This window comes from Melozone crissalis, unplaced genomic scaffold, assembly GCF_028551555.1.
Source record: "Melozone crissalis strain CALT ecotype California unplaced genomic scaffold, PUWL_Pcris_2 ptg000033l_1, whole genome shotgun sequence".
NCBI lineage: Eukaryota > Metazoa > Chordata > Aves > Passeriformes > Passerellidae > Melozone > Melozone crissalis.
In genome coordinates this window covers 7415221-7436164 of record NW_026535811.1, presented here as the reverse complement: position 1 = coordinate 7436164, position 20944 = coordinate 7415221, and the positions used below count along the sequence as shown (strand labels likewise).

Genomic DNA, 20944 nt, shown 5'->3' with positions numbered 1-20944 from the left:
AGGAGGTATCATCTGCTTTGTTACATGTATGTGGTTGGATTTGATGTCTAGTGTTTGAAGGGCTGTAATGTCCTAAAAAAAGTGAATTAATTTCTTGTATCTTGCTAGTGGGATATGCTGTAGGTACATTGATGACTCACCTTTTCTAGTAGAAAAGGACCACAAGTATGCCCTCATGGACATCCATGGAAAACAAGAGGTCAAAAAGTCTACTGAATGTCAATAGTGCTTTTTGGAAGCAAAAATGTTCCAGATTCTCAGTTATTCCTTCTTTAAACAACTGTCTTGGACTTTTTATGTATAGCCAGTAGTTCCTACTTTTTGTTACCAAATTCCACATTTTGTTCTGCTTTTAAACAAACCCTGAAAATTGTCCTTTTGTGTGGACAGATTGACAGGGAATTTGATCAAAAAATTCTGTTTGGGTCGGGATGGCACAGCTGGACCCTTAGCATGCTCTTGCACTACATCAAAAAAGAAAAGTGAATGTTGGTAAGAACCTCTCACAGTATTTGAGAGGGGTGAGGGGTTTAATTCTGTAGCTCCTAAGCAGTGAACTGGATTCAGCCCCTGTTGAAATAATTCAGCATTGAAATAATTGCTGCAGATGGAGCTGGTGTGTCCTGCAGTGCCATGAAGGCTTTTGGCTGTCATTGTCTTGATGGTTGGAGCACAGTGTGTTTCATTAGTCATGCTGATGTTTGAAGATGCAGCTCAGTTAATGCCTTTGGGAAACTTGGCAGAACAGATTTCTTTCTTTTTGGAATTCCACCATACCTCATTGCTCAGTTAACTCCTTCCATCCTTCTGCCCATTCACTCCCTCTGGAGATCAAGGCTAAACACTTGAGCTCCTCATAGATGTTGTATATTGATAGATGTCAAATACAAGGATGTGAATCTTTTAATCCATAACAAGTTTTTCACAGCTATTGATTTAACCAGTATAAAGAGCTTGGGAGTTTTTGTTTTGTGTCAGTTGGTTGGGGTTTTTTTTGGGTTGTTGTTTTTTTTTTCTTTTTAAGAAAGCTCTTAAATCAATTATTTTGTTCTAGCAGATTATTGCTCTGCCTTAGAGACCACCATGTATGTGAAATTATGTTCTCTTATGTCCTGCCAGCCAGGACAAGGTAGATTCCAAATCTCCTTTTAAAAGAAGATGCTTTTAGAAACTCTATGAGTCTTTCTGCTGTCTTGGCTAATCCAGTTTGTGTTGGTCCCTGATCCTTCTCTTTTTATTCTCCTGGTCTTCATTGTTTACAAGGCTTGGGCATGCTGGGCTCTGGATTGCTGTTACTATTTTTATAGTTTTCTATTTCTGGGCAGGATGTGCTTTCCAGAAAAGAGAATTGTTTGCACAGGTGGGTTTTCACAGTAATATGTTTTTCCCAAAGTATGTTCATTATTTAGACAGTGAAGTCCTTGACTCTGCAGACAGATTTCTTCCAGCAGACCCTCATGTACAGAATCCCATCTGATCACTGAAATTCTGTATTGATGTGGAATCCAGGGAAATAGACTATACTCTTAGACTATTGACCTGTTTCTTGCCAGTCACTAATTGTTCCTTTTTGAGATGATTTCTTGTCCTGTATTTTATAGTCTGAAGCTTCCGTATTAAAGACAGATGTAAGATAAAATCTTCAGAAGTGCCTAAGCCCTGTTGTTACTCAGTGGGGTTTAAGAACAAATTTTTATTTAGGAAAATAATTTATTAGTCTTAAATTCTATCTGTGTTGTATGTAGCAGTGTCAAGAAATGACAAGTTTATAGTTCTTGGATGAACAGTGTCTCTCATATGAATTCACTCTTTGTATTTGAAAGACTCTCATGGTTTCCAAAGGTCATGGCTGAAAGCTCTGGAAAGTGGATTTCCTGTGGTCACAGCAATCAGATGTCTGCAAATGCCTTACACATTCTGCAAGGTATGACTGCACATGTGTGGTGCTGGTGTGTAGAAATTCTGTGTCAGAACCAGGTACGGTTATCCAGTTCAAGGCATTGTGAAGTAAGTAGCTTTTACGCAAAACCTTAAACAACAGAGTATTTTACACCAGAATGTAGCTGTTTGGATACTTGGTCGAGATAATACAAGTCTGCAAGCAGGTTCCAATGTTGAATGTTCTCTGTGTAAATATATAAATATTCTCAGCCTAATTTTATCAGCCTAACACATGTTGCATGGTTCGGGTTTTATTTGCCTCATTGATCATTGTTGTTGCTTAAAAGGTGATGGGTTGAAAATTGTGCAGGCACTGTACTGAGCAAGGATTTGATCAAAGAGCAAGGAGAAGGTTGTGCACCAAAAATAAAGTTGGCTGTGCTTATGGCAGCAGTGAAGAAAGTGTTGGACCCTGCAGCAAATAAACAGACCTCTTTAATGACCATAAAGTCTGTTAGTGGTGTTTTCTCTCTACTGTGCCTGCTGGTGTTGGAGTTCCTTCCTGGTGGCAGGCACCAGTGGTGGGACAGGCTCTGTGGCACTCCTGTAGGCATGGCCAGATGGAAACTCATGTGGCAGAGTGGCTTCACTGCTCTTCATTCTGACTGCACTTGGAGCAAAGCTGCTTCTGCTACAGAACCTCTAAGTGATCAGTCCCTGACTACTTGACATTGGGGAAGGGGGAAGAAGGTAAAAGTCAGTGGAGTCCTGAATTTCTTTACAAAAGGTTTTTGTTCTTGCCTTTAGAACAGCCCTTCTAAAGTGATCTATGGTTTGTTTTCAACTTGGTTATGTAGTCATATTTATGTTTGTGCAGTGAATAATAGTGAGGACTGATGGCTGTTATGGTTTCTTCCTGATTAATTCAGGAAGAACTTCAATGCAGATTTGTGCATTGTCACAAAAATGAGACTGCATTTAGATCTGCACTGCTTTGAATTGTGTGTACTGGCTGGGATCTGCCTTGATTTAAAGACATGCAAGGCTCTGAATCCTCTCTCTCCACCTGATATTTTGGAAACCTTCAGGGGATTTTTGTATATACTCCTTGAACAAATGTTACCAACTATGCCCATGAGTTGATGTGCTGATGATTTCATTTCAAAGAATCCCAGAGCAGGATGTTTTATGAATCCATGTGGTAGGTAACAACATTTATCCTAAGCCATGTGTGATAGCTCAGAGACGTGTGGGATATTAGGGAGAAATAAAACACAGAGCTTAAGAACAGGATGTCTCAGTTCTTTACATGGATGTTTGAGCAGATTGTTGGCAGTGCTGTTTTGTGAGTGCTCATGCAACTGGGCAGGAATCTTAGCTGGCTGGGAAATACTAAAATATTGCTTTGAAACAAACTGTGATTTTTTTTTTCCTTGAATGCTTCAAGTTGAAAGGTTTTGGGAGCAGCCATAATGGAGAAGCATTATTTAAATCATTACTAAAGGTAAAGAGCATTAGAACCTCACAAGTGTTGGTAATAAACCTCCCCTGCTTGGTTAGTCATTCAGAAAGTTAGGACAGGGAAAGGTTTGCTGGTTTTGGGTTTAGTTTTTATCCAAATGGTTTTTTTTCTTGTGTTTGCAAACTGTCACAAACCAATGAAAAAAATAATCACTTTGGCCTGACTTTGGGCAAGATCTAAAGTAAATTCGGTAAGGGTCATCAGGTGGATCTAGATGATGTGGTTTCTAAATCCTTTTATACTCATGTGGAGAGTTTAGAGGTCAGTCACTCTACTGCTATGTGAGCACAGGTGTTCCCTCTGTCCTCCAAGGCAGCCCCAGCTCCTTGACCTCACAAGGAGGAAGCATTTTGCTGATCTGGCTCCAGGTTTCCAAGTCAGGAATGAGCAGGGCAGGACATTCCTTCTCTTAGTAGCAGAATTATCCAGGCAGGAATTCACCTGCAAGCCACTGATTGTACAATTGATTTTATTACTCCATGTTATACACTGAAAATGAAAGTGATTCATACAAGACAAATGAATCTTCCATTCATTTATTCACATTTTCCATGGATTTTTGTACATGACCTCAGTGTATCAGAACTAATGAAAACATTAACATACACGTTATGTAAAACTGAAGTATCCACTGAAAAATTCAGAGCATTTTGAAATCTACTAACAACTAACAAATCATCACATTCAGCATCTTCATTGGATTTAGACTAGCTCATGCCACTTTAAATTGTTTAATGTCAGGTAATTTCTGCACACAGGCACCAGCTACAAAATTTTATCAAATGCAAATAAGTTAAGGCATCAGAAAGTCAATCTTTAACAACAGTTTAAATGTTACAGTGCTGCAAAGGGAGCTGAACTTCAGTTTCAATAGCACAGCAAACCTCCTGATTGGTTTATGTTCTACAGTGTGTTTATCTGAACTGTAAATTTAATATAAACTTTCACATCCATCACCAAAAGGGCTTAGAGGAACACAGTGTTGCCCTCCCAAATTAAACCTTGCATACTGCAATTTAATATTTTAAAATAAATTTCAAGCCAACTGTAATAATATCCCTCAGAAATTATTCTGATAATTAAAAGAAGCAGAGATGTTTATTTTCCAGCTGAAACTTCAAAACCAGAGGAGGAAGAATGGATAAGACACTCCAACATCTACATACACCTGGAACAACGAAGGCATCAATGCAGATTGGGGCAGAAACTTGCATCTTTAATATCAGGTATCTGATATCCAGCTGTTAAAATACATTCCTAAGACACAGGAATGCCTCTTTGAGTTGGAATTCTGACCAAAATTCTTTCCTTGGATAGCATGTGCCAGTTTGTTATGAAGGCAGTAGTACACTGATGTCTGTGGTCTCTGTGAAATCTGCTTTTTCATTAAGGCCTTTATTTCTATTTAACAATCTCTGGCCTGTTACAGCCTTTCTGTATTTTAGTATTCCTTAAATAGAAACTGAAGCATCATCAAAAATTTCTAAAGTGCTGGAAAAGGCTGTGCTTTATACCTGAGCACCAAGTTTGTCAGTGTATGACTATCTTTTCCTGCTTCACAGTCCACATAATGGTACAGACACCATGAATTGATGTTGATTAAAATCTGCTTTGCAGGGAAATTCTTCCCTGTCCTTTTAGAGGCAATTTTCCCCATGTAAAATGTTTGAAATTGTGTGTTTATGCATATATTTGACATTCTAATGAAGGTGACATCTCAATTTTTTACCTTCTCCTGGCTTTACTTCTGTGCTTGATTAAATACAAGCACAGAAGAATTCAGGTGTTACTTGTTATGATGACTAGGGTAAGGTTTAATTCTTTCCAACACAATTTATTATTCCTCTATTATTTTTCCATTCACTCTGTGCCCTCTGCTTGTAAACAGGCCAGAGGTGTACTGTCAGAATTGGGCCACATCCATGTGTGCAAAACCTAACAACTGCCCCTCTTTAGAGGCAGGCATAAGGAAAGAAGTGTTAACTTCAGTTTGTTGGTCCATGTTTCTAAGGATAAAGAACAGTTCCAAATCCATGAGCTTTTGGAAGTAAGCAGAGAAAAGGCCAAGCTTTTATAGCCAGAGCTGTTCTTGATGGGATGTACAACCAGAGCTCTATAAACCTTTCTGTACAGAGACAGGGTTAAGACACTACAGTCAAAAGACAAATGCAAAATTAACTGAGCCCTTGGACCAGAGCCTGGACTAAACTCTTAGGCAGCATTCTGTTTTTCATTCATACACATTTAGACACACCCTGTCAGCTTTGGGCCTCCAATTTAGGTAGCAGCAAGACTTGTAATTAAAAAAAAGTATATCTTATTTTGAGGAAAGCAATGTCACTGACTTTTAATGGTTTAAGTATTTAGCCAGATGCAAAAAGAATCCTCAAAGGCACCAGTTTATTTTTCAAATATCTCAAATGGCATCTAAGCTCCCTTCACACTCCAGTGTTAAAAATGCAATTCTTGTACCCTAAACGTGGCTGAAATGTGAGCAAAGGCCTTTCTTTTGGAACTTTGGTCAACAGGGCTATAGATAAAATCAAGATTTTCCTCCTTTTAATGAAGAGGGGAAAAAAGGCCATAACCTGAATTGTGCAGTGAATTAGGCCTACAGGCAGCCATCTGCTCCCCCCCAGAGCAGGGGCACAGTGAGATGTGCTGCACCTCATCAAATGGTGTTAAGGAATTCCTTGTTCCCTGCCCACAGGATGCCACTGTGCTGGACCACCAGGTCCCCTGTATGAATTGTGTCACACTGAGTTTTTTTAAGGAAAGGGGTTTTTCCTCTTGTGTCACATTAGCCAGAGGCAAAACAGCATGTTTGTTCCATCTTGCCAGAGCTGGTCAGTGTGACACATCTGAGAGCAGTTCAAGTTTCATATTGTCATCAAGCTCTTGCAAAAGTCCCAGAGTTGGAAGCAAAGTAGAAAAAGTTACTCGGGAAGGAGTTTCCAGCAAACATTTGAAAAAAAGAAAAGGATTAAACCACCAAACACAGTCTGACAAAGTTGAGAGTGAAACCAAGACCAGAATGAATGCTCTGATCCCCAAATTATTGCCACCTGGTTAATTTTATCACAGCTGAAAACTAAGTTTACAAATTACCCCATGCTCCCCACATGCAACAGAAAGCTTCTGGCAAAGCTGCACTCTGCTGCTTTGTTTAATGCACTGCAGCACAGCATTTTTATCACATGGAGAAATACTGATACACACCCTTGTGCATGTGTGTCCTGGCAAGGGCAACAGGCAACAGAAAGGTCTTTGAAAGTCCTGAAGGTCGTTGTGGGAAGAGCTTTCTTCAGCAAAGTACCAGCAGCAGGAGCAATGCAGCACATCCAGCTCTGCCTCAGCTGGGTTTGGGACTAAGGACAAACACCTTGGAAGGATCATGTGGAAGTGCAACCCTTTGTTCTGACCTGTCAGAAGCCAGGGGCTGCCAGTGTGTCCAAGATAAAACTGTCTTCCAGTTGTCTGCTTGTACCATATTGCACATCATTCTCTTGTTGCTTGCAGTAAGAACAGAACTGACAGTTCCTCTGGAGGAACCACTGCTGTCAACAAGACTACACAAGCAAATTCTCTTTTAAATATCTGCAGTCTCTGAGTCCTGAAAGCACACAGGTCTGCAAGGGTACAGACCCGGCAAAATGGAGATCATCACTGGTGGGGTGCAGTTCTGTCACTGAGTCTAAGAAGTCAGCCTCACCAGAATACAACAGACCAATTAAAAATCTGCAGTCTAGAAACAGTTGCAACAGGTAAGCTTGAACATCCTCCCTTCCCAAAACAGGAGGTGCTTGCATTGTATTACAGTCTGTAAGGAAGCTCTGGTACCATGGTTTTGTACTCAGCTTTCTGTCCATTTGGTCGACTGGTGCTAAAAACATTTGCTTGGAATTACATCCATGTGCTTTATCCAGAAGAGGTCCTGCACTTAGATACTGAAAATGAGGGAGAACAGTCCAACACTTGTGTTCTATTAAAGCTTTTATTAGCTAGTTTAGCTTTTCCTCACATCATTTTTCCAGAATTCCTATAACAGTTCTTAATATCAGAGTAAAGAATTAAATGTTCAAATGAAGTTACGGAAGAAAAAAAGAGCAGCAGCAGTTTGGCAATAAATCCTCAAATTATGGACTGCAACTTATTTAAGCCTCCTTTTTCTCCAGTAAGATTTTGTGCAACTCATCTGCATCCTCACTTGTTTTCACTCTTATTAGCATAGTGACAGGAACAGCTGGGTTCTTCTCATCGATGGGTGGGTTAGGAACACAAACTATTAGAACATTGTTTTTTCCGGTTCTTGTGCATGGCATCTTAGGTGGAATTAGAACATTCAACAGGATATTTCCTGCATTTGAGGAGGGGAAAAAATTACCATTAGCCATTTTCTAGCTTTTACTGCAATACAGGTTTAGTATAGATAGTAACTAGAGATTTAGGGTGGTTGGAAGGAAGGCAATTCACAAATATCGTGTATGTTTGTCTTCTTCTTTCCTAAGCATCCATTCATGGCCATTGGTCTCAGATTTCTTTCCTCACTAGAAATGAGGAAATCTCTATCCTCCTTTTTTAAATGGAGGAACCTGAATATCAAATGGTAGTAGGGGGACACAGGAGAAAGGGGACAAGGGAGAAGCAGCAAATGAGGAATCCAGTCACAGTGCTTAGTTTATGCCAAGTTCCTCATTCTGACCACTAGATGCAGTTCATATGCAGAAGCAAAATGTTCTGATATAGACAGACATGTTAATCTGGACAAACCAGGGTAAAACTGGTACTTTTTATCAAACATACACCATAGCCTTTTACTTCTTGCACTGCTTCATGTGCTGTCTTTTGTAATACTCACTAGAGGCACCCAAGTGTTTGTCAGTATTCTAAATGATTTAGGGAAAAAATAGTAGAAAGGTTTTCACTAATTGTATCTGTTAATGCTGTGTAAAAAAACCCAAAAACCCCCTAATTCTTAGCAAGGAATTCTGACATCAAGACTTGTTACTGGGATAAATGTACTTACCTAAATTGGTATCTGCTCGTACTAAGAGTTGAGTTTTTTCATTTCCTGCTGGTTTTAAATGTAATGTTCCTACACCTTTTTCTTTAAATTCATTATCCTTTTTGTAGAACAGTTTGCACCTGTGGAGAAAAAAAAACCCCAAATCCTTGTTTGTGCAGCCATGTAGAGATGAAATAAAAAGATATCTCCCAGGTACTTGTATCCATCTGACTCACAGTAACAGTAATCAGGATTTAACATGCTGTGAGTAACCTAAATCTTTATTATTCTTGACCTTGTTTCATGTGCTAATGGACAGCACTTGAAGATCAAAGAGAAAGTGAACTATTTCTTTCAGTATTGAAATGATAAATGGATTACTTTCAGGTAAAAGTAAAAGGCACAGCAACCTGTACTCAGGGCCTAATCAGAAAGCCCTAAGAACTGGTTGTATCATTCTGAAGTTATAATAGGACTTTAATGTACAATTTATAAACATTTAAGTGAAGCTCTAATAAACTTAACGCCATTTTAGGTGGTGAAGAACAGCAATACACAGATATTAATTTTATTTTCCAAGTTAAAGTCACTTACTTCTTTGAGTAGAAAGCATCATCTTCTTTTATTTCATTGACGATGACTTTTGGTGGCTCTTCTTCCTCCTCTTCCCCTCCTTTAAATAGGAAGTTTTATTACGTTAATGTTGTGAGCACAGGTTTTGGCACTGTATTGGAAGTCCCTTATGCCCCCCATGGTTGACATGGACATGTGGCAGGTCCTTTCAGTCCCTGTGTACTCTGTAGCAGCTTCAGCTACACAAAAAGGGTTACTTGCTTTTCATTCAGCTCTTAAAGCAACTTCATCCTCACCTTCAGTTTAAATGGGATGAAAATACCCAATCCATACCAAACAATCAAACACTAACAATAAAAAGCTTAGTAAGTCAAAAGCTTCTGTTTGAACAGAAACAGTTTTCACATTGCAGAGTATGCTCCATAAATGGGTTCAAGTAAAGCACAATAAATACTTCCAAGAGCCAGGTTTAATTTGGGGGAAGGGAATGAATTGCAGAATGACAGATAAGAGTGGCAGATTATGCCTTTCCAGCCCCTCAGCTGCTGGGATTTCTATCAGCCTATTGTACTCAGCACAGGCAAAGACCAGAGTAAAGCTGTCAGGTACTATGCAACTTTGTTGGCCTCCTTACAATCTATTAAGTAAAATGAACTGAGCTGTTCTGTATCTCATGCTTTTTACTGCAGGGATCTCTTGATAAACCTACTAAGAAAAGCAGTGGGATTGAGAAGTCCAGCAGGCTGAAAGGTGAACATACTAGCTGCTTTAAATTCCATCAATTTAAATTTCATCAATTCCTGTCCTCAGATATGGGATTAAATTTCATCAATTCCTGCCCTCAGATATGGGATTATTTTGTATATTATATTATATAGAGATCTGACAGAATTATGTAAGTCTTGATAAGCACATACTTTTGCTGTTGCTTACATAAGGGTTGAGTTCTCCCAATAAGGGGGATATTATATCATAATCTCATATATTGTATATCATATTGTATTATATTATAGAGGTGTGTATATATATATAATTCTGTACTTTCAAATTGAAGAATGATGATCACAGAATACAGAATTTCCTCAGTTGTAAAGAACCCACCAGGATCATGGAGTGCAGCTCCTGGTCCTGCCCAGAACACCCCAGCCATCCTACCCTGTGCCTGAGGGTGTTGTCCAAATGCTCTTTGGGAGCTCTGGCATTCCCTGGGGAGCCTGGGCAGTGCCTGAGCCCTCTCTGGGGGAAGAAACTTTTCCTGATATCGAGCCTGAACCTCCTCAGACACTACACCATGCCATCATCTCAGTGAACTTAATATTGCATTTTCTTAGTATTCTTAAGTCACATACACTCACAGCTGACCATGAAAATAACTATAAATAGAAATACGTAGAATTTACCTTTGTCATCATTATTGCCACTGTCTGTTTGAGCTTCCAATGAACTGGTGGATGCTGTAGTGACAGACTTGGCCTGGTTTGCATCTTTGCCAAACAAACCTGAATTCCCAGAAGAAAATGAGAAACTACTAAGCGTTCCTGAACCGAGGGAACCCAAAACAGAGCTGTCAACACTCTTGCCAAAATTAAACGAGACAGTAGATGTAGCTCCTAACAACGGGTCTCTTTTTTCTGATGCAGCTTCAGCTTTTTTGTCGGAGGTATCCTCAGATTTGCTGTTAAACAGAAAGGTGGAGCCTTGCTGGAGCTTTGAACTCCCAAACACAGGAGCAGCCTGGGGGGCAGGGGTCTTGCTGCCCTCGTTCTTGGAGCTGCTGTCACTGCTGCCCCCGTGCTGCTGCTCGATGCTGGCCAAGTAGCGCTCATAGTCCCTGAAGATGGGGGTGAGGTCGCACAGGGGGCTGCTGTTGACGTGTTTCACGATCCAGTCTCGCACGGAGCAGTTGAGGGCAGCCAGCTGTTTGTGGTAGGAGCCAGAGGCGGGGGCTGAGCCCAGGGTGCTGCCCGAGGAGCAGGGCTGGCTGCTGCCGCCGTTGGCTGTGGGGCTGGCGGCCTTCTTCTCAGCAAACACAGCAGCACTGGGGCCGTTGGACAGCGGGGATCCTGTTACGGGAAAATCACAGAGTTACAGGAGATCCTGAGCTGGGAGGGACACAGCAGGATCATCCAGTCCAGCTCCTGGCCCTGCCCAGTCACCCCAACAATCCCCCCTGTGCATCCCTGAGGGCATTGGCCAAATACTCCAGCAGCTCTGGCAGCCTTGGGGCCGTGACCATTCCCTGGGGAGCCTGGGCAGTGCCTGAGCACCCTATGGGGGAAGAACCTTTCCCTGATCTCCAACTTAACCCATTGGCTTCATAAGCTCTGGTTTAAAAAATAACACAGATGCTTTGCTGACCTAGTGAGAAATGTGGCTTAGAACCATTTTTTTTTTACCCAGAAAGCACAACTCTTTTAAAAACCTAACATGTGCAATATTTCTTATCAAATCAGTCATCCTTCCTCAGCTGATCTCCTTCATTTGGGTCACCACACTGTGCCCCAGGTACTCCCATGGCAGTGAGCTGACCCAAGTTTTCATTTAGACAAGTAAGTTAGGGATGGACAAAGTAGATGGAGCACACTGGTGTATAGAAAAAAATTTCAAACACATCTTGCACAGAACATTAAAAAAAAATACATGTTTTATATATTGCCAAAACCTTCAAAATCTTACAAAAATCTAACAACTTCAGCAAGCTGTAACGCTTATTAAATCAAAAAACTCAACTTATCTCTTCCCATTTGTGCTTTAAATGTGTTTTAAATGTGCTTTAAACCACCCTAGGTGCACTAGCCCATAATTTTACAAGCTTTTGAGCACTTCTGTATAAAAAACCCTAAGAAGCAAACTAGAAAAATTCTCATTGAATATTTCAGTTTCCCTTAATTTATTCAAGCTCACTGAAATCCACATTACTCCAAAGTTCAAATTCCACCATTTCTATTCTATGGCATGGTGACTCCAAAATAAGGGTTAACATTTCTGCATGTCCAGCACAAAGGGACAGAACTAATATTCCTCAGGGAATTCCAAAGCATGACAGCTCAACATGCTGAAGTATTTAAAATGTCCTAAAATGTAGGTATAACTGTAACAGATAAATTCTAGTAAGACTGTCTGCAACATCAGATGTACAAGGAAAAAAGATGAAGACTTTAGCTATGCAGCGTGTATTTTTAATTTAAATTCAAAGAATTGGGACATGTCACCAGATGCTTTATACCTTTTACAGACTGCCTTATGCCAGTGCCTTCCATTTCCATCTGTGCCTAGAAAACTTTTACCTCCAGTATTAGAAATATGGATTTAGTTGCCACCTCTTTAAAATGCATGCAGATGAAAACTTGTCCCTCCAACACTCTAAAATAAGAAATCTTACAGAGAGATATGAAGTCTCAAAACCTTAAAACACAACTATAAGATGGTCTAAATTTGTTTTTTCACTACTAAAATAGCCCTACAGGTTTTATGACTGAAGGTGTTGATAAATATGTATGGTTAATTAAAACTTACCAAATGCTGATTGTGTTTCAGAGGTGCTCTTCAAACTGCTGAAAGGAGGAGTACTAGAGGCACTACTGCTTCCATTAGACAGCCCTTCCAAAGGCTTTATTCCTGCACCATTCCCAAATCCACTGAAGCCTCCTCCTCCTTTTCCAGAAGGCAATACAAAGCCTTTAAACCCTTTAAAAGCTCCTCCACTTTCAGACTGGGGAGAAAAAAAAAGAGAGACAACCAGTTACAAACATCTTATCCACACAAATCCTATCCCCACTTAATATTCCTGATATCCTTGGTTTGTTTTTCCCTAGTTCAGTGTGTCATTCCATGCATTTCTGTGTCAGCTATGCAAACAAAATTAACAACTTCCTTATGACACACATTGCTACTGTTTTTAAAAGACTCAGATGTTTGGTATGAAAACAAACTGGGTCTAGGATGTGGATACATGGAAGTTGCTCATGGAAGAGCTGTGGATGTGTTTATCTATTAGACATTTTGGTAATCTGTAATCTGGTTTATCTTTAAATAACTACACAGGATTATGTAATTTCAGGTTTATTTTCAACAACTTTTAGCATTTACAATGGCAGTAAAGAGCCCAATACTTTAATCCACTCATCACTCTGGAGTCATCAATGAAACCTCTTGTGATTTGCCCAAAATATTCCAATGTGACTGATGGAAGATGCAAAGACACACTGTACCTGACCACAAAATATCCATCTCTGCAACCTTTTCATTACCCAGTTCTGATCACTGTCTTTGCAACCATATTATTTTATGGTATAGTTTCTTAAGTGTTTCTAAAAGACAAAGTAAAATTAACATGCAAATAAAGCACTGCAATCTTCAGGCCTTTGGAGGCAATGAACTTTTACTACTCAAAGTGAACTTTCAGTGTCATGGCCAGCACAGGAACTGGGAGGGGGTGGCTGGAAGCAGCTAATTGCTGCTTGGGGATGGGATGAGTGAGGTCTGTGGGTAGTGAGCAACCTTCTGTGCATCCCTGCTTTTTCTTGGGGTTTGTCTCTTTCTCTTTTTTTGGTTTCCTTACCATCATGATCACTGTATTTCAATCATTAAACTGTTCTTATCTCAACCCAGGCTTTTATCCTTTTTTCTGATTCTCCTCCTCATCACACTAGGAGGAAGAGTGAGGGGCTGCATGGTCCTTAGTTGTCACCAGCCCTTCCACCAGCTCTAACAGCCTGCTCCTAACTACTTCTACAAGCCATCTGGTCCCCTTTCTCATTCTGTTCTATTTCTCCTATTCTATTTGCCCCTGAATCTCTCCTGATCAAGTTGTAGTTTATGTTTTGCATCACCTCATTCCAGTACAATCCTTTATTTAATTGTATCCTCTACCACATTTGTGGCTAAAACCACTCAAGGCATCAGTGGGCTAAGACAGCTTCCTCATTTACAGTGCTTGGGCTGAAGAAGGAAAATCAAAAGCATAGGAGAAGGCTGTCTAGTTCCTAACTGTGCCTATCCAGTCCCATCCAGTCCTAAAGCAATCTGTGTAACACATAAAGCTCCAGGCCTATTTCTAACATGATGCATGCCTCTTCAAACATGTCTGGGAAAAATATATACAACAAAGCATTATCAGGATGCTTTCTAAAAGGATTTCTGAAAGGACAACAACTTGGCTGCACTGGGATAATGCTTTCACAGGAACTAAATCTGTAAAAAAGGCCAACTGCCTTTCAATCTTCAATTTGTTAGTGCAAAGAGTAGATGGCACTAAAGCTCTTGACAGGGAGGGAGGAAAAAAAGTAGCAGCATTCTTAAGACATGTTTCTCATTCTTAGAGCAGTTTAGTATTTGGGTGTTTACTAATAAAGCTTCTGAGAATCCCCCAGCCCTCCAGGATGGATAACTAATAACTTCGCATTTCCATACTTCCCTCTCTACAAAAAATGGGAGTAAAGCAGAAAAATGCTGTTTTACCCATTTGCAAATAACATCGTGTCTGAAATATGCAAGAACACCCTGCTCACCAGTCAAACTAGTATAACCCTTTTTTTGCCTTAGCCTTATTCTTAGCATGGAACAGTAAAGCCAAAGTTGTGCACATATGACCTGATGAGCTGAAATTATGACTTTATTCAGCATCACTACAAACCCAAGAAGTAAAAACCTGAGCATGATGTTGTGTTTTGTGAGTAAAACTCCAGCACCCCTGTCCAGTGACCACATTACCTCTGACCCCACGTTGCGGCGCTTTGCTTTTTTAATAGCTCTGTTCTTCAGGACCTCCTCACTTGCCACAGAGAATGTTCCCACCTTGAAGAGGAAGTTATGGAATCATTAGTGGAATGTTCAACATGAAGGGATGGCTGAGATCACGTTCTGAACACACCTCTAACACTGGCTACCAAGCAAACAAGGGAAGAAGTTAAAAACCAGCCCACTGGTTGTGAGCTGATACTTGGAAAACACTTTCTGGTTCTGCACGACATTTCTCTTTGTGCTATCTCCATTTTATTACATCAAATAATGTAAGTTTTGCTTTGCTTTTTTAAAACACAGCTCTAAGATATCTGTGCTGAAGGGAATCTGTCAGTAATCCAGAGTTTGAGGCAGTTTGGGGAACTAATGTGTATTTTACCTCTTCAGCTTCATCCTCCTGGTCCCAGTTTCGGTCAGTCAGCTCCTTTTCTGCAATTCTCTTGGCCATTTTTCCCCACCTGTGGGAAAGAAACAAAAAATCCTAGAAAGAATTGCACAGAAATTAAAGTCTAAGTGGCAATGATCTTCACTTTGTATTCTTAGAACAAAAAAACAGGAACTGCAGTTCATGTAGAAGCAGGTCAAGATTGGAATGACAACTGAAAACCAAATGTTGTGGCAAAAACAACCATCATTTTTCTGGTTATCTCTGTGATGTAGAGCAAAATCAGCTTTACAGAAGGAATGGCTGAAACTGTTCTGAGTCCCATTTTACTAAAGTACAACTTATGAGCTGTGTATAAAACCAGAGAAAGAAAACATGGTAGCTGGAGTCAATCTAAAAAACCTGGCAAGCAATCATACTACTGGAACTTTATGTGAAAAAGAGGTATTTTACTAACTATGGTTATATCTTCTGACACGAAATATGAAAACCTTCCAAAGGAAATATGTAGTTTTGTTGCAATTTAAATCTCAAGCAAGCACAACAACTAAAACTCTTCCAAAATCCCCCCTGGGTTTATGATTAAGACCTGCCCAGAAAAAAAGATTAAAAAATCCTCAAATAGCTGAATTTCAAAGCCAGACATTGTAACAATACATTATTACAAGCTATTTTGTTTGTATGTTGAAACATTCTAGAACAGTACATCCAGCAGCACACTTGGAGATCACACATCCAAATCCTGAATTTTGTCTGACACACATCACAAATTACTAGGTCAAGTTACTAGAGCTTCTGGAAATAGAGGGACAAAGATTGGCCTGTGTATACATATTTAAATGCCCTAATCCACTCTGTCCTGGAAGTAGACATCCTTGCTTGATAATCCCTGGGAGATCATTTCAATCTAACCCATTGAAAAGCTAAATAAGAAGATATTTTAAAGTCACCTTTATATAAATTATTATTATTTTATTACATAATTTTAATATGGAATGTATTGTATTATGTAATAATTTTAATTTTTTATTTATAATAAATGAAAGTGTTCTGCATATATATATACACATTATGTATATATAATATAAATATGTATATATAATAATGTATAAAATAATATATATGTATTTAATATATATATAATATATAATACCATATATATTATATAACATATATAGTATTCTTTATATAATATACTATAGTATTATATAATAGCATATACTATACTATAACATATATTACATAATATACTATAGTATTATTATAGTATATAACATAGTATGTAATGTACTATAGTATTATTTAAATGTATTAGTTTCATTATTACATTAGAGATTTGATTTACTGAAATAGCACATTAACTACAGAGCCTGTCCCCCACCAAAAGAGGGGAAACCTTGTTGACCTAAGCTCCAGGTTCTCTGCACTCTGTGTTTACAGAGATTCTCTTTAAAAGCATTGTAGAGGATCTAACATGAATCTAACAGAGAACCTGAAGTGTATTCTGTCCTGTGAACGAACACAAGCCTACATCTGGTTGGTGTTCATAAACTTCACTGAGTTTTTCGGAGCACATGTTCTGAACAGGCTGAGAGAGAAATATTTTGAGAAACATATCAAAGAATCACAGAATATCCTCAGTTAGAAGGGTCCCCAAGGATCATCGATTCCAAACCCTTGCCCTGCACAGACACCCCGACAATCCCTGCACAGACACCCCAACAATCCCTGCACAGACACCCCGACAATCCCTGCACAGACACCCCGACAATCCCCGCACAGACACCCCGACAATCCCTGCACAGACACCCCGACAATCCCTGCACAGACACCCCGACAATCCCTGCACGGACACCCCGACAATCCCCGCACGGACACCCCGACAATCCCCGCACGGACACCCCGACAATCCCTGCACGGACACCCCGACAATCCCTGCACAGACACCCCTCAATCCCCCCCTGTGCATCCCTGAGAGCGGTGTCCAAACGCTCCCGCAGCTCTGGCAGCCTTGGGGCCGTGACCATTCCCTGGGGAGCCTGGGCAGTGCCTGAGCACCCTATGGGGGAAGAACCTTTCCCTGATACGCAGCCTCACTCTTGTTCGATTAACAAGCTCTTGTTTAAAAACAACACAACGCAGATGCTTTGCTGACCCACAGAGCGCTTCGCTGCCCTATTTAGCGCAGCCGAGGCTGCCCTGGAGGTTTGCTGTGGGCGGCATCGCCCGAGTACCGAGGGCCGGAGCCCGGCGGTGCTGGCGGCAGCGGGGCCGGTGCCGGGCCCGGCGGTGTCGCAGCGCGGTCGCCGCGGCTCCCGGCGGGAGGAAGCGGAAGCCGGATGCCGGCGGGGCCACCCCGCGCCCCCGTGGCCGCGGCGCTGCCGTTCCGCTTTGGACTCCCGGCTGCGCTCGCCCCGTCCCGGGGACGCCGCGCGTTGCTTGCGCACCGCACAGACCGATCCGCGCGTTGCGAACCCTGCGAACGGTGCGAGCCCCCCAAAGCGCCGCCGCCGCCGCCCCGCTGCCTCCATGCCCAGCCCGCGCTCCCCTGCTCGGGTCCCGCTCGTGCCCGGCCGCCCCTCGCGCCCCCCACCCGCGGCACTCACTCGCTCGGGCGGGCGCTTCTCTCCTGCCGCGCTGCGCTGCGGGGCCGACGCTGCGGCGGGCGGCACGCAGGGTCTCCCGGTCTCGTCGCAGGCTGAGCGCGCCCCGCTGTGCCTTCACAATCCCCCGATGCCGCCCGGCCCGGCCTCCCCCTCGGCGTCCGCCGGGAGACGGGGCTCGGTGGGGCCCAGAGCGGGAACGCCGCGCCCGCCGCCGCCGTCCCGCGCCCGCCGCCGCCGTCCCGCGCCCGCCCGCACCGCGCGTGCGCCCGGCGGGGGCAGCGGGGCGGGGCCGGGGCTGCAGTACCGCCGGCGGCCGCGGGGGGCGCCCCAAAGGCCGCTGCCAGGGAAAGGCGGGCCCAATGCAAGCCGCGGCTCACGTGACTTCCGGCGCGAGCCGCGGTGTGAGCGAATTCTCCCGAACTCGTCGGGAAAAGCAAACCCCGAGCGTCCCCTGGCAGTGTCAGTCCGTCACTTGCCTTGCCCCACAAAAATTCGGGCCTCCACACAGAAGCTGATAAAAAAGCTTTCTCATGGGTTTATACATTTTAATCAAGTTAATGTTCGCTGGTTCTGAATTATATAATTCATCATTTTCAGCACGGGAGGCGCCTCAGGGCGGCTGAGGGGGCGGCCGTGCCCTGGATTGCCACGGGCTATCCTGCTTACTCTTCCCTGCCGCTGCTTAGTTTTCTTCATTAATATTTAATTAAAATCCTAATCAGGATATTAATTATAAGCAGTGTGCTAGGCCTGTAGGAAAGCATAGAACCCTATGCTAAATGGTGACTTGTTCCGATGATCAAAGGAAACGCCTTTGCAGCCGGCTGAAAGTCAACTTGTTTGAATTTCGGGAACAGGGTGTGGAAAATGCGTATTTTATTACTGGCTTTTCGCAAATATTAAAATGAATATTATATGTGTTGCGTTAAAAAGTTATGCTATATTAATTTTCTTAACAAGTGTGTTAAATATAGTTTTAGGTTATAACATAATGTTAAAATAGAAGCTATGCTATGTAAGATAGTTTTTTTTTAAAAGAGAGGAGTGAGGTACTCCCACTGAGATAGCAGCCACAAGACACCTCCATGTGTCAGAGAAAAAGAATTTATTGCTCCCTTATCACAAGAAACGAACTTCTTCCTGCCTCGCTGAGCCCTGAAGACGCCGTCAGGATTCAGAGGAAGAAATTGACGATGACCAGACAGAATCCTGTGTTTGAATGGAATTTATGCATCATGTATGAGGTGTATGAATATGCAACAGGGTATTGCTTTTAAGGGTTAATCCTCTGTTAACGTGTGTGCTTTTTTGGGGCTTATTTTGCCCAGAAAGAGGTACCTGAATTCTCCATAACTCTTTGTTTTTATTGTCTCGTATTGTCCTAAATCCTAATTGTCCAAATTATTATTACTCTAATTCCATTACTATTTTTATAACCACTTTATTACTATTAAACTTTTGAAACTCTAAAACCAAGTGATTTGGCGTTTTTCACAAGGGGGCTCTATCCAACTCTCTCTGGCCTGAATGCTGCAAATAAAGACGCTGATTTTATCCCAGTGGGGGTCAGAGAGCAGCTGAAGGAGGAATGCAGCGCTGTCCTGCCCAGACACACTCGATTTGAGCTGAAAAGGTCACTGCCCACGATGGCATCACCACGGCCGCTGGAGGTACAAAGCTGTGACAGGTTGTCTGCTTTCACCAGGGGGAGGCATTTTAACTGTGGTTTGCTGAAAAGAGCCAAGAAAGTCGAATACGGGTATCGTTCTGAAATGTAAGAAGCAGGAAATTAAAAAGGTCTTCTTTTTTTAAATATATTTTTTAATTAATTAACCATTTTCTCCGTTGTTTGCACATTTTGTTATTCCAGAAGTGTAGTTTTTTAAATTGCTTTATCTGTCAACTCTTATTTATTTTAAGTAGGCCATTTACAGTGCTGAAGGGATAGGCTATTTGTAAAATGTTCTTTCAATAACGAGTTTTCCAGGGTCACTTAATAGGATTCCAGGCATTTCCCCATTGATATTTTTTGTGTTTGTGCAGTTGCTGGGAAGGTTTCTTAAGAATTCCTACCAAGTGTTTTAACTGGAAACATGGCTGTTCTGTTGTATAAGGGTTCCTGATCCACAGTAAGCAAAATAACTTGATTATTTTAAATATTTAGCTCTGCATGGTAATATGGGATCAGCACCTATTTCTGTCGGCAGGCACCAGGTGACAAACTCAGTGTCGATCCAGGGTTAGAGTTTTGTTAGAAGTTTTCCTTTTGTCATTGTTTCTGGTTTGCAGTATTTACCTATCAACTGTTAAAAGCCTCAGAATAACTATATTTAAAAGGCTTTGTTTCCTTGGCTTTTTGGGTCTTGCCCAAAAATTTAATGAAAGAGAGAATTACTGTTTCTCAGCAGGGAATTGGATTTGCTAAAATGTCACCACCAATCTCTTAATTAGCCCCTCAAAATACCATGTTGTCTCTTGGTCCTCAGTGGGAAAGAACATGAGTTGAAATGGAGTTTTTCTTAAATAACAAAACCAAGTATATCCTAAACATCAAAAATCACAATTGCAAAGTCAGAGGTCATGTGGGCAATCTTTTACACAAGCTGCACTTTGAAATATCAACTGACTTAGAAATTTGATAGTTGATGGAAATAACAGTAAATGCAGTTCTTACAAAAGGATTAAAGTTTTCATTAAAAATAAACTTTTTGATTAATATGGTTAAAAAAAGGAAAAATTTCTTCTAATGGTCTATGTGTTAACTCCAATTGTTAATCTATTAATTTTTGTAAAGTTAGGCCTGAAACCTCTTTCCTGTATTTTCAATTTATTTTTTCCAATTCTGCTAAAATCAAGATGCCTTGAACAGAGCTGTTCTCCCCAGCGAGGAGGACTTTGGAAAATGTATCAGAACTCCCAATTTTTAATACTCATGGAAGGAACAAGCACAACTGTCATTTTTGTTGTTTTTAATAGGATTGTCCTTGCCATAAACCATTTCTGATGTGTTGTGCTCATCTCCAGCACAACAATGACCAAATGTGGCTGTCTAATGTAATCAGGGGGGGTGTTTTAATTCTTTCAGAAAACTGGGAAAAGGAAAGGAAAATGTAGCATTTTTTTGCATTCTTCCCTAGATTGAGAAGGGGGTAAAATTTCAATAAAACATTCCTCAACTAATATATAATCACTAAGTAGAGATCACAGATTTGCCCAAAGAAGCCGCAGTT

General features: G+C 41.3%; 2 protein-coding genes across 2 annotated transcripts; one reads left to right on the top strand and one right to left on the bottom strand.

Moving 5' to 3' along the window:
• Positions 1 to 3923: 3923 nt before the first annotated feature.
• NUP50 (nucleoporin 50) lies at positions 3924 to 17925 on the bottom strand. Its single transcript, XM_054282096.1, has 8 exons — positions 17715 to 17925; positions 15103 to 15181; positions 14694 to 14777; positions 12498 to 12693; positions 10382 to 11044; positions 9003 to 9081; positions 8430 to 8548; positions 3924 to 7760 (listed from the first exon to the last, which is right to left on the bottom strand). Exons 2-8 carry the CDS (start codon positions 15169 to 15171, stop codon positions 7558 to 7560), a joined length of 1413 nt encoding a protein of 470 aa, XP_054138071.1. The 5' UTR covers positions 15172 to 15181; positions 17715 to 17925; the 3' UTR covers positions 3924 to 7557.
• LOC128940404 (translation initiation factor IF-2-like) lies at positions 16583 to 18288 on the top strand. The gene is made up of 2 exons (XM_054281787.1): positions 16583 to 16644; positions 17292 to 18288. The coding sequence occupies exons 1-2, from the start codon at positions 16583 to 16585 to the stop codon at positions 18286 to 18288; spliced, it is 1059 nt and encodes a 352-aa protein (XP_054137762.1).
• Positions 18289 to 20944: the final 2656 nt, after the last annotated feature.

Excerpts from the sequence above, each read along its gene's own strand:
- LOC128940404 (XM_054281787.1), top strand. The coding sequence starts at position 16,583 with ATGAATCTAACAGAGAACCTGAAGTGTATTCTGTCCTGTGAACGAACA. Across the intron at positions 16,645-17,291 it reads CGAACACAAGCCTACATCTG|CGCAGCCGAGGCTGCCCTGG; the intron begins GTTGGTGTTCAT and ends TGCCCTATTTAG.
- NUP50 (XM_054282096.1), bottom strand. The coding sequence starts at position 15,171 with ATGGCCAAGAGAATTGCAGAAAAGGAGCTGACTGACCGAAACTGGGAC. Across the intron at positions 12,694-14,693 it reads GCCGCAACGTGGGGTCAGAG|TCTGAAAGTGGAGGAGCTTT; the intron begins GTAATGTGGTCA and ends TTTTCTCCCCAG. Across the intron at positions 8,549-9,002 it reads GATGCTTTCTACTCAAAGAA|GTGCAAACTGTTCTACAAAA; the intron begins GTAAGTGACTTT and ends TTTTCTCCACAG.